Source organism: Camelus ferus, chromosome 3 (genome assembly GCF_009834535.1).
Source record: "Camelus ferus isolate YT-003-E chromosome 3, BCGSAC_Cfer_1.0, whole genome shotgun sequence".
Classification (NCBI taxonomy): Eukaryota; Metazoa; Chordata; class Mammalia; order Artiodactyla; family Camelidae; genus Camelus; species Camelus ferus.
In genome coordinates this window covers 35,917,353-35,935,940 of record NC_045698.1, presented here as the reverse complement: position 1 = coordinate 35,935,940, position 18,588 = coordinate 35,917,353, and the positions used below count along the sequence as shown (strand labels likewise).

Below are 18,588 nucleotides of genomic sequence, written 5' to 3'. Positions count from 1 at the left end.
GGCTAGCTATAGACATGTTTTAGTGCATTTTCTGAATATAATTCAGGAGAAGGTGTTTGTGTTAAAGGAGATAAAGACATATTAATGCTATACATATTAATGCTTATTATAATAAAGAGTGTAAATGGGTACTTTTTTGAGTGAATGGGTACTTTTTAAAGTGGCCTTGCATTGTATATATGCAAACTATAATTACTCCAAATAAAAGGGAAATGGACTGTTGTATTATTTTAAAGTGGTTTAAATGTAAGGTGAGTTTTACCTTGCAATTTCAACAGAACCTTATTAGAATATTTTGTATTTTATCAAGATATGAAATAAGTTTCCATTTATTTTTTACTAATGTCTAAAAGTTTCACAGAATTCTTTTATATTCATGAGATGCATAAAAGTTAGAGAGTATGGGGAGGGGGAGGGTGTAGCTCAAGTGGTAGAGCACATGCTTAGCATGCACGAGGTCCTGGGTTCAATCCCCCGCACCTCCTCTAAAAATAAATAAGTAAACCTAATTACCTCCTCCCACCAAAAAAAAAAAAAAAAGAAAAGAAAAGAAAAGAAGAAAATTAGAGAGTATGGACACTGGAAACACACAGGTCTGAGTTTGAATACTAATACTAGTTTTATCACCTACCCCCAAGTTCACAGTTTCAGTTGCTTTATCTGAAAAGGACTGGGTCTTCATATGTCTGTTCTCCTTGGCTGTAGCCCAGTGTCTGCTACATAGTAGGCACTTAATTTATTCCACAAATATTATTTCCTCACATATTGTGTGCTAGGCTTTGTCTTAGGCAGTGGAGATGCATATAATCACACAAATAAATATAAAAATGAACCAATAAGGGCTATGAAGGAGAGATATGGGTGCTATGAGAATTTATAAAAAGGATTTTGAATGAGGAGAGTGGGGTCACTTTTTAGAATGATGACTGGCTGCAGAGTAGAATAATAGATCAGAGCTAGACAGGAATGGATTTAGGGAGATCAGTTAGGAGGCTGTTCAAATGGTCCAAATGAGATAATGGTAGTGAGAATAAAGAGGTGGAGAGGGAGAAAAGTTGAATGGATTTGAGAGGTATCTGGGAGGTAAAATGGACAGGTTTTGGTGATATATTGAAAGTGGGGAGTTGGAGAGAGAGAAGTATCAAAGATAGTTCTTGAAGTTCTGGCTTGTATAAGTGGATCAATGTTGGTTTTTGCCAATAACTGAGGTGGGGAGCACCGGGAGAGAACCCAATTTGAGTAGGGAGGGGGATGGAGAGGATATGGTGATTTTGGTTTTGAGCATATTATGTTTAAGGTGCCTTTGAAATTTGCTAAATGAACTATCAAGTCCTTGTTTGGATAAATGGATCTAAAACTCAGAGGAACTGTTTGACTTTTGGGAGTCATTGGCATATTCATGATAATTTAAGTCATGAGAATTGATGAAATCTCAGAAAGAAGTTATAAAGTGAAAAGGAAAGGTTTAGGACTGAGCCATGAGAAGCACCAACATTTCAGATTGGTTGGTGGAAATGAAAAACACCAAGACTGAGAGCAAGGGAATGCTTTAAAAACCAGGAGAATGTTTCTGGAAAGCCAAGTGAAGAGAATGCCTCTAGGAGAGAGTGGTAACAGTGTCTCCATTCTCCTGAAAGTTAAGTAAAATTACAGCTGGAAAGTGTCTGTTGGGTTTAGCAACACAAAGGTCATTGATAACCTTATGTAAAGCCATTACTGAATTAGGGTGGCCTGAAAAGTGGGTTGTTGAGGAATAAAGTAGAAATCTGTGGGTACTGATATTTCTTTTAAAAAGTTGAACTGAGAAGGAAGAATGTAGAAGTTGATAGTCTGGGATAGTAAATTGTCATGGTTTCCTGTGATATGCTGGATGGGGAAGAATGATCTTGCCAGACAGAGGAATCATTTTTAGGTCAATGGTACAGGAATAATTGAACTCTTCTTACAGAACCTTCTTTGTTGAGAACAATGGATTATTTCATACCCTGGTTTTTCAAAGTAACTGTTATTAAGTATGGTGGAGTTTGGGATATGGAGCCTGGTAGACTTGATTTCAAAAGTCTGCTTTGCTGTATATTTTTGCTTCAGGTCACATAGATGGTTATTTAGTCTTGTTGAGCTTCAGTTTCTTCACTTGCATAATGGAGAGAACACCATCTACTTCACAGAGTTGTTAGATATAAATGAGAATCTATGTAAATAAAGTACCTGGTACTTGCGTAGGCACTCAACAAACTAATGTCTGCCTGTCTTTTTTTCTTGTTTCTCATGGTAGCTGCTATTTATTGTATAGTTTCAACATTGTGTGTTTGCGCTTAGTCTTAAAGGAATAATTTGTGGGAGTCCTTCCTTCTTTAGCTTATCTTCTGTATAAAATAACTTGAGTGGTACAAATATAGATTTTTGGGAAAATGGATATATGATTTGCTACAGCAATGATCATAACTATTAAAAAAAGAATTTTACCAAACTTTTTGGCTTGTGTACCTTCAAAAAAGAATGTGTGTGTGTTTTAAACAAAGCTTACTAATTTAGATATGCCACTTTGGTGACTTCCTGCCAAAGTAAGATTTTTTATGTTTTTCTTCTGAGACACACCTTAGTATAGCTTTATTTTAGCTTCTGGAACCTTGCCATTTGGCATAATTTTGGACTAGACATGATGGATCCACATAAATACTTTTAAGATTTAAAATAAACAACACAATTTTTTTTTTTTAAACTGGTGGGAGCATGTGAACTCTTAAAAGCAGCTGAGGTCTCAAGTCTGGACTTTATTTGGTTGTTTACATTTTTCATTTGTAATTTTGATTCTTGAATTATTTCTTATGCATATTTTGTAATAAAATGGTGAAATTATCAGTCTGATTTATTTTCTGCAAGTTCAGTTCCTAAAGCAGTCTCCTTAAAGGATTTAAACTCTACCTCCCAATCACCACCTTACATATCCATAGAGAAACATTTGTTTATATGCCTTTCTAGATGATGACTACTCTAGAAATTCTATAAGGGCATTAGAGTTTGCCAGCTTTATTCAAGAATCAATATAATAGAGGCGTTGGTGGTATAGTGGTGAGCATAGCTGCCTTCCAAGAATCAATATAATAGTAAACATACTTGTTATTCTTTGGAATATAGGCTTTTCTGGTGAATGGGAGAAGTTATCTCTTGCCTAGCTGCTAATAAGGGGGACTTCATTGGTTGAGGGAAGTTTATGGATGGAATTGCTGAGACTGGAAGTCTCAGTGGTTCAGAGAGAGAAGTAACTTAACCAGGTATTCTCACCTGAACGGATGCTTTGATTTACAAGCATCAATAATACCCAGATGAAACCCCGCAGGCCATAATTTCTTTAAACTAAAGACTAAAGCTCTGTGGAAACTCTACTTCAAAGAGGAACCTTCCCCTTGATTCACTATCTTATATTGTCTTCTGAAATTTGTTGGCTATTGATAAGCCTTTGAAGAAAGATAACTAAAATACCTGTAGTTGGTATTTGATGAAATGTTTCTGTTTATAGATTTTGCAAGTTAAAAATAACTTTTTCACTAGAGGAACTTCTCATATCTTATTTCTTTACCCAAAGGTATATAGTTTATAATATATTTTAGTATTTTTACTTTGGAAATACATGCTATTTCATTATATGGATTCAGCATAATGTACTTAAAATTATCCCCCAGTTTTGGACATTTGAGTCTTGGTTATAGACTGCCATTATTGGTAAAATCTAGATTAGTGTTTTCTTTACAAATAATTATTCTGTGATTTCCAAATTTTCTAAAATTCACCTGTAATAAATTGGTAAACTCTGAAAAACTCAGAAAAGAAAATAAATATAACTACTAATCTCACTACCATCCAGAGATGATCCCTTTTAACATTTTGGTTATGTATCTTTCCAGTGCTTTTTTTTATGTTATGAACTCACACTTCTAAAAAAATCTGTGCTTTGAAAAAAACAAGTTGGGATATTACTGAATGTACTCTTTAATTTTTTTAAACTTAGTCTTCTACAAAATTACTTTTAATGATTGTGATTATTTCATTGTTTGTATTTGGCATAATCCACTTTACCTTTGTTTTTTAATATTTAGATTATTTGCAGTTTTGTACTGTAATTCTGCATAGACCATCCTTGTAGAAATTTGGAAAGCCTTCTTGGTTTGCCCATCCTAGACTATCTCAGTGTGTTCTGGCCCTTTCTGCCTGTTTCTCTTGTTATTCCAGTTCTTCCTTCTTAAATTATAAGACCAGATCAGGTGGACGAACTATTCTTCAAACAGTTTATTGACCATTCGGGAATGTATATGATGGCCTCTGTGAGTTCAGGGATCAGAGAGGCATTTAGATTCATTTTATTTGCCAGAGGTAAATAATTTCAATACATGAGTTTTGTAGTGTGATAATTTATGTTCGTCAGGTCTGTGGAGACTAAGAGAGCACTGGTTGTGAAGGCAGTAGGCAGAGGAGAAAGATCAGGGAATAAGCATTTAATTAAGCTCTCCTAATGTGCCAGGTAGTACGTTGGGCATATTACCAGGCTCTTAGTTTACAACAGGGAGGTACAAAAATTACATTTATTTGTATTCACCGTATGAGGAAACTGAGCTCAGATAGGTAGATAATTTGCCCATGCTCAGTCAGGTAGTAACTGGGAGAATGCCAAAAGTAAACCCAGCCAGGTGTATCTGACTACAAAGCCCCAGCTCTATCCAGGACCCCACCCTGCCACACCAAAGGAACGATTCAAGGAGGAGCTGAATAGAAGCTAGAATGGCAAGTAGGCATTAGCTAAGTGGAGGGGTGGAGTCATTGTTAGGGCTTGGCAAGAGGTTTGAAATCAGTGAGGGGAGTAGAGTGAGGTGATATAAGGCTTAAGCCACCATTTAAAAAAAATTGTATATAGTAAAATTCACTTTTGAGATACAGTTCTATGAATTGAGACCCTTTAGAATTTAGTCATATTAACCACCACTCAATCAAGGTACGGAACTAGTCTGTTAACCCCCAAAATTCCCTCATGCTGTTTTTTTTGGTCCTCCCACTGTCCTCCACCTCTGACAACCACTGATCTGTTCTCCATCCTATAATGTCATATAAATGGAATGTCCTATAATGCTATATAAATGGAATCATTCAGTATGGCCTCTTCACTTAGCATAATGCATTTCTAATTAGGCAACCACTAATGATGAATATGTTATTGTATAATTTTGCTGCAGTTTTTTGCCTCTTTTAAAATGTGCTTATATCATCGCCAAGTCTAGTTTCATGTAAACAAAATATTTTTTGGCTAAGAAATGATTAATAGTTATAGCTTCAAATATCAAAGAAGCCCAAAATAGATTCCTGATAAGTGCCAGAGAAAGTAAAATAGAAAACAAACTGTCTCTCCCCACACCTAACTGTGTTAGCCATCTCCTTGTCTTTTGCATATGGAAATCTGCATGGAAAATTTGCTACTGATTGTGACCTTTACCAGCTCGAAAAAGAAAGGGAACAGCTGTTACCATGAGAGGGTAGAAGGAATTAACGTTATTCCTGGCCAGTTGGCACTGTGTGCCTTTCTGGGGCAGTAACAACAGGTGACCAACTGCTGCTTTTTATTTTTGTTAGTGTATAAATAAATAGGCTAACTTGTTTTTCGTGCAGAAATCTCAGAGTCCATATTAAAATAACCTGCCCATGTATTTTTCCTGGATTTTTTTTAAAGCTGTTTAAATACATACACAAATTTATTTTAAGTGTCTTAATGAACTAAGAGACTCCAAGGTTGAGGATATTATAGGTAATTATTGACAGAAAACCACAAAAAGTAAAAACTTTCTTTGGTAAATGTCACTTATATCTAAACTAAACTGCACTTTCTCCCTTTTGTTCCAACTTAAACACAAAACAAAACACTGACAAGATAACTAAGTACTTTTTATAGTAAAACCATGTCAGCCACAGAGAGGTGGTGACTACAAGCTAGTGACCAGAATGTAGATGTTTCTAAAAGCTGAGGGTGCACTGTTTGAACTCTTGCCCCTGGATACTTCGAGTGCCATCTCTGTGAATCACACCCACATATACAGTGCTCTTGACCTCTGACCCCTCCCATAAGGCTCCAGGCTCTTCACCTTCTCCCCTTCTACTTAACACAAACTCATCTTCTTGAGGTACAGCTTTCACCAAGTCCTTTCTTGCTCAAGAGCCAGTGTTGATTTTTCATTTTCTATTGAAGCATATCCAAATTATTTACCTAGAATGGAAAATCCTCATACTGTAGTTTTTCTTTGCCCATTCATATTTCTCTTATTCCTCATTTCCTTCTACCGTACTATAGTTGGATCATCCTGTTGTTTTTGTTTTTTAAATTGGCTGGTAACAGACTGAGCTCAGTTATCAATCTTTAATTCATTTCTAATTGTTTCCCATTGCAGTTGTTTTGAATGATTTTTCTCCTATATTAGAACCATCAGTTATCTCCTGCTCTCCTCATTTTTCAGTAAATGGTATCATTTCCCACCTCATTTAGAAGACTTTAGAGTCAGATAAGTGCATGTTTGAAACCTGGATGTATCACTTACTACCAAGGCTGATAGGCAATATACACCTGAGTCTTCCTTTCCCCTGCCCACAACCCTCGTGTGGACTTTCCCCAAGATCCCACAGCCAAAAGGTTGAAGCAGAACCCAGCTTCTCTAGCACCAGCTGGCATCTGTTCTGAGTGGCCTGTGCTGGTGCAGTGCTAGTTGTTAAATATTTTTAATTTCACCCTTTTTATATGTATGACTTAAGTTACTTACCCTCTCTGAGTCATCCTCTCATCTTTAAAATGGGGATAATAATACTAAGATGACTCCTTGTTCATTCATCAAATATTTGTTGAGGACCTGCCTTGTTCTAAGCATTGCCTTAGGTGGTTGGGATATATCAGAGAACGAAAAAAATATTTGTGCCTTCTTAGAGCTTGTGTTCTAGTTTTGTGAGGATTAAATGAAAATTATTGTTAAATGTTCTGTGTGGTGCCAGACACATAGAGGTGCTCAAACTGTGTTTTAGCCTTCTTTCTTCACTTTTTCCACAGTTTCCATCAGGGCCAAATGGCCAAGGGGAATGTGGGAGGGAAAAAGGGTGAAGCCAATCGATACTAATAATTGGATGTTGCCTCCCTAGAGCATTACCTACCTAGACCTGACTACATGGTAATACAAATCAGATAGGAAGGTTTTTGTTTGTTTGTTTTTTAATGCTCTTGGTGAGTTGATGGTCTTGGTCATCTGTATATGTTTACACTTCCTCTCATCTCCCATGGATTCAGTTCCGTCCATTCATCCTCATTCTCAAGTCCTCCTATCTCATCACCTCCATTTCACCACAGCAGCTCACTATCACATCTTTTGCACTATAAAGACCAAAAAAAATTGTTAACCTTCTTTTGCCCTATTTGCCTTCAAGGTATAGACCAAGTTCTCCCCTTCCTTCCTTTTTATCAGAAGGCATTTAAACATTTTCTACCCACTTACTCTCATTTCCTAATTCTTTTCAGTCTTTGTGTTCTCACTCAGAATACTTCAGTCCTTCTGTCAGGGTTCATCAGTGACCTCTTGCCTGTTCTTTTTCTACTCAGCTTCTTTGCAAGTGGGTATCTGTTATTAGAACCTCTGAACCCAGAGGGCTCATGGCCTCATTGACCTAGGTTTGAATCCTAATTCTGCAACCTAAGTTGCCTTGGGCAGTTTTCTTCATCTTGAGAATGATGTAATAATATTTACCTTTTAAAGGTGTTGAAGGGCACCTAGCATACTGTCAGGATATGTGGTGGGAGTTAAATAAAAACTATTAGTAACATTTTTGAAAAGTGCCCCCTCATTTTCCCTGACACTTCTTTCATGTTCTGCATCCTAGTTATCTGGTATTTAATTCCTTATTAGTTGGCTATATTGACTTTCTGTTTTCTTTCTAAGATTATGGCTATTGCCACTTCCTCTAAACGATCTTTTAATAAAATCTCATGGCTTCAGCTATCCCTTTTATAATTGCAATTTCAGATATTCATCTTTACTCTGCATTCTCTTTTGAGTGCCAGATATGAAAGTCTAGCTGTGTGCCAAATGTTCAGGGATAAGAATCAGGAAGGAGTCTCTGCATTTGAACTATAGAGGAAACTATCTTACTTGGCAAATTTATTAATTTCGCTTGTTGGTAAAATTTTGAATGACTTCTTTACTTTTGGACATCTAGTGATCCTTTATAAAGGAAGAGAAGGAAACCCTTTCTGTTCAGAAATAATACACAACTCCTGTCAATTAGTAGGAAGATTTCTCATGTGATTCTGGAAAGAATTTGCAACACCTGTTTCCAAAGAAAGCAAGAAAAATATTGCATGTTTTCCTCCCCAAAATGTATTTTGTTCAAACTGAATTGGACACCAAATAAAGAACATTCCTTAAATTTGGAATGAATAGAACTTTCTAAAAACTGCTCAGGTAACACAAAGTAGTAAAGAGCCAAAAAAATTTTATTTACTTTTAACCTTAGACTGCTAAAAGGAGAAAATGAAAGGGTTTGTAGAAGCAAATTTCACAAAAGTAACTAGACTTACTTATTAGACCCAAATATACATGTAGAGAAATGAACAAACATGGTTACATTTATATATGCTTGATTTTTTTTTTTGGAAGGGAGAATATTTCTTACATATGGGTTTTATCCATTACCTTTTTGGTAAAACATCAGCTCCTAGAAGCAGTTCCCTCACTGTTTGTTTTTCTTGTAATTTTTGCTGAGGTTTCTGACTTCTCTTCCATAGGTTGCAGCAAAGTGTACTTTCACATTAGGCTGGCTTAATCAACCCGAGTATAGTAGATTAAGATGTTTTCTAGGTCACACAAAGCAACTGCCCCTTCACCCCAATCTAACAAACAGAAGAAAATCAGCGGTCTGTATACAGACCAGCTTAGGGTCGTAGAATTATGGACTGAAAAGGGACCTAAAGATAATGTCATTCCTCTTTCTCATTTGTGGATAAGGAAACTGAGACCCTGGCGGTTAGTCTCCTTTCCTAAAAGAGAGGTGGTATGTTGTGAAAAGAAGAGGAACTTTTTGTTAAAGTCTTGGCTTCCCTCCTTACCAGTTGTGTAACATGGTTATCTGCCCTAGTACACCCCCAAGAGCCGTGTACTCTTGGGTGAGTTGCTTAACATCTGTGAGTTTCTAATAAAATTTAGCCCAGAGATATAGTTAGTACCTTTTAAAATTTTTAATAATTTGCTGTATTTGTGTTTTTCTTTTTTTTCTTAAACTTTAGCAAGACATTATTTCATTATCCTATAAAAACTCATGTGGTTTTATTGATCTGATTTTTCCTTTGTTTTCTATTTCATTAATTTCTGTCCTATATTCATTCCATTTACTTTCTTGAACTTTACAAAAATAAGTTGTTGTGTTGAATGTTTGTTTCATAAATTTCTAATATACAAACTTAAGGCTCTACATTTTCATGTGTAGAATGTTAACTGTATACTTTAAATTTTTGTTTGTCATATTTCTATTCATATCCAATGATTTTGTGATTTACATTTTGACTCTTCTATGACTTAGTGACTTTTAAGTTTTCAAATATGCAAATTTTGGGGGATTTTCTTTTCTTTCCCCTTCATAGAATTGTTAGAGATAGAATATAGGCAAATACCTGGCAAACAGTAAGTATTCAACAATGTTTTTACTTCTCTTTAAAGAAATAAACTTTGACTTTTGAAATTAAAACAGGAAACGACATTGTAAAAAGCACAAATAATACTACAAGTCACTTTATTTCTGTAATATAGCCAAATAAGGAGGTGATGTATAAAGAGCAAAGAGGGATGATGGGAAAGGGGTAAAACTGGGAGGAGGTGAAGGAGGAAGGAGAAGTAAAGGAGGATGTAGGACTATCAAGTTGAATTAATTCTAGCTTCTTTGAGGTACTAGTCTACTGATCACTTAGGTCTGTGGGATTTGGGATTTGAATCATTTTTACTATATTTCTTATGCCTTTATAACAGAAGTATCCATAGATGACCTTTTTTTTGAGTGTATATATGTGCAAGTTCTGAAACTATATGGCAAATATTCATAATGTTTTTGAGGAGAGGGTCCATAGTTTCATTAGAATCTTAAAGGAGTCTGTGAATCCCAAGAAGTTAAGAACTGCTTCTTTAGAGACTTCATCATGTGGGATAACTTGAGAAGCTTACCAGGAAAGAATTCTGTTTTTTCCTGTTACAGTAATGACTACTACCCACTTAAGAGAGATTGAGTGTTCCTTACAATTCCTCGGGTTAGAAGCAGATGACGAGGCAATGTACTAAGAACAGAATTTAGCTTTTACTGAAGTAAAACTTAAAACTACATGATACTTTATAAGCATAGATATTGTGCTACTTGTAATGAATGACAACACCTTAAATGCCTTTGATTATTATTTTTTGAAGGAATGAATGAATGAATGAATGAATTAAATTGAAGTATAGTCAGTTACACCTAAGCCAAGTGTTCTTGGCTTCCACTCAAGGAAGGAATAATTCTGGGAGTAGGAGGAAGCAGTTGGTTGCTGCTATGAAGATATGGGGTACTGTAAAGGTGAGCTATGGGCAGACATAGGCAAGAAGGCTCTCTGCTGGGTTAGAGATTAAGAGACTTATCCAAGGACAGAAGAGTGGGAGAATCTGAGGTTGGTGGAGGGGTTGGAGAGTACCTCAGACACACTTGACCAGCCACTTTATTTCCCCTTGTAGGAAGGCTAGTTGCCGGGAGAGAGAAGCTAGCTCAGGATTCTGAAATTTGAGGGATGAAGCAGGGATAGGTTCTTTAAAAGAAGCAAGTCAAAAGTATTCATGTGGGGGAATTTTATTCTGAGCACTGGCTCACAGTAAAATCTATGTGAAGTCTATGTTTATTCAAGTACTTCGTAATTATTTCCTCTGAAGTTAGAGACTCAAAATTAGTTTTGCTGAGTATTAAGTGTTAATAAAATTTGATGGCTCTCAACCTTAGTTTATTTTTAACCCCCTAAATCTGCATGACCTGTCATGAAAGCCTCCAGTTATATGTAGCTATTTCAGATGAAATTAATTAAAGTGAAATTAAAAAATCAGTCCTTCATTCTCACCAGCCATGTATCAAGTGCTCATTAGCCTTGTGTGGCTAGTGGCTACTGTATTGGACAGCACATTGTATTGGACATTTTTGTCATCACAGAAGATTTTATTGGACACTGCCCTAAGTGAAATTGTTTATTTTCTTTCCTCTTTCCTCCATCAGACTAATGCTGGTTTATATTAATATGTAATGAGTTTTTTAAAATAAAAAACTTGAAAGACTCACTAGAGTAATATTCCTTTGCTTATTATATAATTAAAAAAACAGATACACTTTTAGAATGATCTGCCTGAGTGCCATTATTTTATAAGATTTTTCAAGAAGTGGTGACTAAAATAAGTGTATTCTTTATGGTTTGTATTCAACTACCTCTACTAAACTGATGACCCACTTGATTATTTCTACTGCCTGTAAGAGAAGCATGTTCTTGAAAGGTCTAACATGTTATAACGAAGTTTCTAAAGTGAGAAAATTGCCTTTGTCTTGTACATTTTTAGGACATACTAGACTTACTATGATTTATCTACTTCGTATGCGATAGATCATCATAGCTCTCAAAAGTTGCAAGAGAGGACAACCTCCAAAGTAATTATTTCACTATAATCCTGTTTCTCTGAGAACCTTTCAGTCAGTCATGAAAGCTAAGGGACAATTTGTCACTTTTTTGTTGTTTTAAAGAGAATAGAAAAATAGGCTTTTTCCTTTGCCCCGATTTCAGACAATCTCTTTGCCATAGATAGGACTTTTTCAGTAAAGTTGCATGTACAACTTAATTTTAGGAAACAAAATGAAAAAGTTTTCATTGTGATAAAGTGTTGTTTAAAATTCAAAATTAATGATTGGGATCTTTTGTTTTATTATGAAATATTCAAACATGGGGGTATTTACAGTAAAAAGTGAGTTTTCTACCTGATTTGTATTAATACTGTCTGGAGATGGCTACTTAAAAGTTGGTTATATATTCTTCTAGGCTTTCCAATGTATATTTAGACATAAGTAATTTGTTTTACATAAATTAAATTATATTAAATATAATGTTTTTACAGATTAATTTGCCTACTAAGCAATATATACATATACATATTTCTTTGTATATGATCCATACTCATACTACTGATTAGGTTTAAATTACTTCCAGATTTTATGGTAGGACATCTAAAGCATAAGTATATTTTATATGAAGATAATATACAGTTGTAGCGTAGTGCAGCTGCTTTAGCATAATGGTGACCTATAATATGTGCTCAATACATGTTAGTTTCCATTCTTCTTGGACATATATGAGAAAGGCCATGGAAGGTGATTAACTGTTTTTTTTCCCTCCGCTATAACACAAACCTTTCTCTTAATAATATTTGTGTTTTGTGATTCAGGTTTATAAATTGCTACAAGACTAGCATGGTTGCTATTTAAGAGTCTTGTAAGCTATGCTGCCCCAATTATTTTAGGCGCTTCTGGCAAAAGCAAGTATTTTTTACTAGTGAGTAAGAGACCAGATTGTGATTTATCCTTTTTACTGAGAGTGCACAGTATAGTGTGACTGTAAAATACAGTATGTGCAAACGTTTTACATGGGAATCTTGGAACAAAGTCCTTTGCTAAATTTGAAGATGTATAGAATGGATACTGAGATTGGAAATTCAACACTTCTCCTATGGAGCAGGATATGTAATTGTGTGCTTTGTGATAAGATTTCAGATCTGATTGTTTCTAGAAGTTCTAGAGAAGAGATTAGGAAAAGATGGATCTACAGCTGATAATTACTTATAAAATCCTGTTGTAAAGTATTATTGCTTTATGTTCTTCATCATTTCATTTGGAAATCTGATCCTTCTGCTTTCCTGCAGGGAATTTGTGGACCTCTGTTTTGGGTGGATCAGTAAAGAGGATTGAATTGGGGCCCCGACTTCTTTTTTCATTGAGGAAAGAGTAAGGGGTGCTGCTGAGAGAAGTGCTTCTGCAATAGCCATGTCTGAAGCTTTGCTTGGAGGTAATGCTGGACTGTACAAAAATTGCCTTCAAGATTACAGGAGTTTGTGAATTATGGATTATGTTTCCCAGTGGAAAACAAGCTTGAAAAATAATTGTTAGAATACAGAATTGGAAGTGCTTCCCTAGCATGTCCTTGGACTTACGATTGTTAATCAGTTTTGTTTGTTTGTTTGTTTGTTCTTTTCTTGGCTTATTTGTTTTAACTTGGGTCTTGTGGAGAGAAAAATAACTTAAAACTTTTTAGGACCTAAGGTTATGGTTATACAAAATTATTGTTTATGTGCCTCAGAGGCTTTTGCTTGCTTGTCTATTCGTTAGTCATTTATTCATTCAACATATATTCCTTGAAGTGCTTACTGTAAGCAGGATTATGGAGGGAAGCCTATCAGATAATAATCTACTCAGGGAAAAGGAAAACTGGAAAATATATTTTGCAGGGATACGAAAGGCTGAAGATAGGGGTGTGTGTGTGTGTGTGTGTGTGTGTGTGTATTTAGGAGAGAGAGAGACATACATCCATATATACATATACAGAGACATGGTCCATAGTTTTAAGTTCTAAAGGAAACATCTAAACAGTCTTAGAGCTCTCTCCTTTTCCTGTTTCTTTCTTCCTTTCTTCCTTCCTTTCTTCCTTCCTTTCTTCCTTCCTTTCTTCCTTTCTTCCTTCCTTCCTTCCTTCCTTCCTTCCTTCCTTCCTTCCTTCCTTCCTTTCTTTCTTTCTTTCTTTCTTTCTTTCTTTCTTTCTTTCTTTCTTTCTTTCTTTCTTTCTTTCTTTCTTTCTTTCTTTCTTTCTTTCTTTCTTTCTTTCTTTCTTTCCCTCAACATCTCTCATATACACTAGTATTTCTTGCCTCTGTACTTAACCCTCTGTTCTAACTTTACACTGCTTTTTCCTTTATACAGTTCTTCTGAGAGTCTTTTGCCCCATTAAAGCACAGATTGGGTTGTGTGTCTCTTGTTACCCACAGAATAAAGTTAAAACTTCTTAATGTATAATCTCAATATAGATTCTGTAGATAGTTTCTTTATTAAACTCCCCTGAGTTATCCAGTTTTACTTACTGTCTGTTCCTTGCTGAGACCCTGACTGGTCTTACCTTCTGCCTCCTGGTTCTGGATAGCTTGTTTCCCCGTGCAGACCTGTTCTCATCATTGTCTACCTTACCCTCAGTATTAGGAGGCTCACTTTGCCCTTTGGCTTCTAGATGGATTTGAACAATGGGCAGGAGGAGGGTGGGATTGCTGTGTTTAGTCTCCTGGCTTCCTCTTTCCAAATCCTGTCATGTTGGCTCTCCCAGAAGTCATAGCTCTTTGAACCTTTTAGGCCTAGGAGTAGTCATAGCTTCAGGAGGTTGTACTATCTCTTGACTCTGCCCACACCTTCTATATCTTGTAAATAGCCCCTTTTAAAGCTCTTCTTAAGTTCCCCAGTTTGAGGGTGCTGTTTCCTGCTGGGATCTTGACTGCTACATTGTCCAAGTCCTCTAAGCTCAGTCCTGCTTGCAGTTACAGCTGTGTTATTTTCCTGTAGCAGGTATCTCTCTCTTCTGTTAAAACTTTTTTGATGAGGTCTTTTTTTATTCCTTCCTTCTTTTAGTCTGTCTTTTTTTTTTTTTTTCTTTTTCCTTTCCTGGCACCATGGCTGCCAGGTAATAGGAATTGAAATGTCTGAGTGAATAAGGAGAGGAGATTTTCAAGAGGATGGACACTTGAATTTTCCTGTAGTATAGCATAATCTTTATTTAGATGTCTGAAATTGAGGAAATAGGGGAAGCTAGTGGGTACTGAAGTCAGTATAGTCACTTAAATAACATCTAGATTTATATTTCGTTCTTTTCAAAATGTAAACTTAGAACTTGTTTTCCTTTACACTTGCTTTTATATATTAGAAATTAACATTGGCTCTCTTTAAAATGCATTATAGATATATTCCATTGGAATCTACTGTAACAGCCTGTCTTTAAGGAAGTATGTACTATATACAAAATGGGAGATAATTCAGTTATTACTTAATTGGGGAAAAATATAGGAAATGTTTATTATGTGTATCTCCAGATATTTATCTATCTTCCTCAATATATCTTAGAAGAATTGCACTAAGAGCAGACCTGTAGTAGCTAACAAAAGATTGAACTTTTAAAAAGTGATTTCTCTTAAGAAGGGAATTTCAATTAAGAGAAAAATATCCTGGAATTATGATAAGGGTTAAATATATATGTATCCTTCATATATTAAGGAATGAATATACCTGTCCTGTGAAAAGGTTTATTTTGAGAAGAATCTTCCTGTAACATTAACTTTGACCCAGAACTCTCTCTTACTACTAAAAAATTACCACTGAAAATACTTTCTGTAGTAGATTGAGATTATTTCATTGCTTTTTACAGTAGAAGTGTCTGTTTACTCTAGGGGGATGGCTATGCCTCTGTGTGTTTGTATATGTATGTCTTAGTCGGCTTGGGCTGCCATAACTAAATACCATAAACTAGGTGGCTTAAACAACAGAACTTTATTTTCTTAGAGTTCTGGAGGCTGGTATTCTGACATCAGGGTGCAAGGATGGTCAGGTTTTAGTGAGGGCTCACTTCTTGGCTTGCAGATGGCCACCTTCTTGCTGTATCCTCACATGGCCGTTCCTTGGTTGCATGCATGAGGAAAGAGATCTCTCTTCCTCTTTTTATAAGGCCGCCAGTCTTATTGGATTAGGACCCTACCTTTATGACTCATTTAGCTTAGTTACCTCCTAAAAGTCCTATCTCCAATTATAGTAAAATTGGGGGGTTAGAACTTCAACATAAGAGTTTGGGACAGATAAGTAGGGAGTGCCTGGCTTGGACTTGAATGGGAAACAAGAGGGCATGTATCCCCAACAGAAGGCTGAACATATATGTAGCTACCTATGGTTTTGAAAACATAGTATATTCAGGCAACAGCAAATAGTTCAGTGTAATTGGAGCCCTAAGGTCTGCATAGGGAAGAGTGAAAGATGAGGCTGAGCATTTAAGAAGGTCCCAGATCACCCCAAAGGCAGTATTCTTAACTCTAAACTAATTTTTTTCCACATAAACCAGCTCCTCATCCCAACTTAACATTTTTATCAGTGGGACCATCATTCTCCCTACTCCAAAGCCCTCAAGTGTCATCTTTAGGCCTGCCTCAGCAATTGTGATCAGTCATCAAGTTGAGTCATTTCTATATTCAAAACACTCTTTCATGTATCCTTTTCTATTTTCACCATCAACACACTACTTATCACTTAATTACTGGATTATTTCAAAGCTGTATTAAATGTTCCCCTTTGTAACTTTTTTTAAAAGTTAATTTTTAAAATCACTTATTTTACCCTGTCAGTAACATTGAGCAAAAGAGAACAGTGATATTTTATTTCCTACAGGACAAATCCTTTCTTAGGCCAGTATTCATAATTCTTTTAGTTAAACACAAATTCCCAAAGCTCTCTTTCTACTATTAAAAAAAATCACATAATCTCACACAATCACAGAATGAGAGTAATTGCAGTAAAGAAGATTTTGTTTCACTAATGTTGAGTTTTTATTATGAACATAACATGTATTTTATACTGAACAAACTTTTTCAGAGGACACCCTCCCCATCCAAATCATCTTCCTTATCACAATTCCAACCTGTTAATTTAGCCAATCACTTGCCTCTATGGAAAGCTCCATATATATATACTGACAGTAGGAGCAGATAGCCTGTGTTGTAATCCTGGTTCCATTACTTACTAATTCCAGCAAGGTTCTGCATTTCCCTAAACCTCATAATAATTTTATTTAAAAAAAGGGGGAAGTGTCTACTTCACAGGGTTGAAGTAAGGATTGCATTAATCTGTGTAGCCTGGTGCCCAGCATGTGTGAGCACGCAGTACCTGTTGGCTATAAAATGTTATGTCCCATGAAAAGTCTTTGCTCATTCTCTCTGTGCTCTTGTTGGGACCTCATGCTGCCCTTGCATCCCTCTCCCACTAAATGCTTTCTTTGAACCCTTCCCTACTGCCTATGATTGACCTGCTGTTTCAAGTTCAGCTTAGTTGCCTTTTCTTTAATAGTCTTTTCTAACTACTTTAGTTCACGTTGACCTCTGAATTCCTGTAGGACTTTTTATATCATTTTAGAAATTACTCACATTTTCTCTCTTTTATGGTATTCCTTTTAAAATTTACATACAGTAAAATTTACTTTTTTTTTGTTTTTGTACATTCTATGAGTTTTGACAAATGCTTAGAGTTGTGGAATTACCATCACAATCAAGATAAAGAAAAATTTCATCACCCCTCACAAATCTAAGTATTACTTTTAAAACTATTTCTGGAGTATGCATTCTGTTTCTTCATGTACAGTTTAGGCTCTTGAGCCGAGTGTCTATTTTACACTAATTGTCTCCTCTGGGTATGGCATAGCCTAGTTTCAAGCATCTAGTAAGTAGATGCTTGACTGATAAAATGAAGCCTGAAGGTGTGGTAAATTTGAACATACTAAAAAGCTACTTATTTAAGTTACTTCTCTTTGGTCTTTCATTTTACTTGGGTAAGCAATTTCAAAAGGACATTATTCCTGTACAACTTGTTAAAGTGCTTCTGGAGCCTTTCCTGGGCTAATGAAAACCACTTTTAGTTTATCTTTGGAAAACAAAGGACTTGTTTCTGTTTTAATTGTCAGGTATACTTAAGGTTTCTATTTTTTCTAGCCCTATTAATTTAAATTTTAATATGAAACAAAATTTTTTTATCTTTCCCCTCCTTGACTACATTTGGCTATTCTGATGTTTTATTGATTATTAAATGTATTTACTGAGTTTTGCTTTTTTTCTTAAACATAATTTATTATATCAAGCAATCAATTAAAAATGATTTAGTTGCAAAATGTAAAATATAAAACCTTCCTGTTTTCTCACCTTTATCTTTTCATGGACCAATTTTGCTCTCTTCCTGGGGTTTCTTTTATTGATTGTTTCTAAAATCAGAGGTCAACGCAAGTAAGAGAATTTAAACTTGATAGAGTTGGGGCTGATATGGACAAGCTAATGCTGCATGGTTTCCTCAGTCTTTACTCTTGGATATTATTATGGAGTGTAATCCTTTTTCAAAAAGGGCAAAATATGGTTAAGATTTATATCCCATTCAGTAGACCTTACTTCCTAATGAAGTGAATTGAATTTAACCATTTGTGTCTTTTTTTCCCTTCCCTAACAGCTTCCATGCCTATGGCTGTTCTAAATTTGGGCCAAATATATCCATTTCAGAGAGGCTTTTTCTGTAAAGACAACAGCATCCAGTATCCGTACCATGACAGTACCGTCACATCCACTGTCCTCACCATAGTGGGGCTTGGTTTACCCATTTCCTCTGTAAGTAAATTAATAAGTAGGTAGTGATGGGTTTGTTGTGCTGGAGGTTGTATGAAGTGATCAAATTGGGGTGGGGGTAGTTCCATAGTACTATCTT

At 35.6% G+C, this 18,588-nt stretch overlaps 1 protein-coding gene across 3 annotated transcripts in view; it reads left to right on the top strand.

Annotated features, from left to right (window-relative positions):
- The window catches only part of PLPP1 (phospholipid phosphatase 1), a 91,731-nt gene that overhangs the window by 13,421 nt on the left and 59,722 nt on the right, over positions 1-18,588 (top strand). The window contains exons 2-3 of one of the 3 annotated variants that reach the window (XM_032472306.1): positions 12,978-13,120; positions 18,337-18,491. The exons of 1 other annotated variant lie outside the window; for it this stretch is intronic. In XM_032472306.1, coding sequence (XP_032328197.1) covers positions 13,099-13,120; positions 18,337-18,491 — 177 coding nt within the window. In that variant the 5' untranslated portion in view covers positions 12,978-13,098. The remainder of the gene's footprint in view (positions 1-12,977; positions 13,121-18,336; positions 18,492-18,588) is intronic. One more of the 3 variants, XM_032472298.1, reaches the window with a different exon arrangement.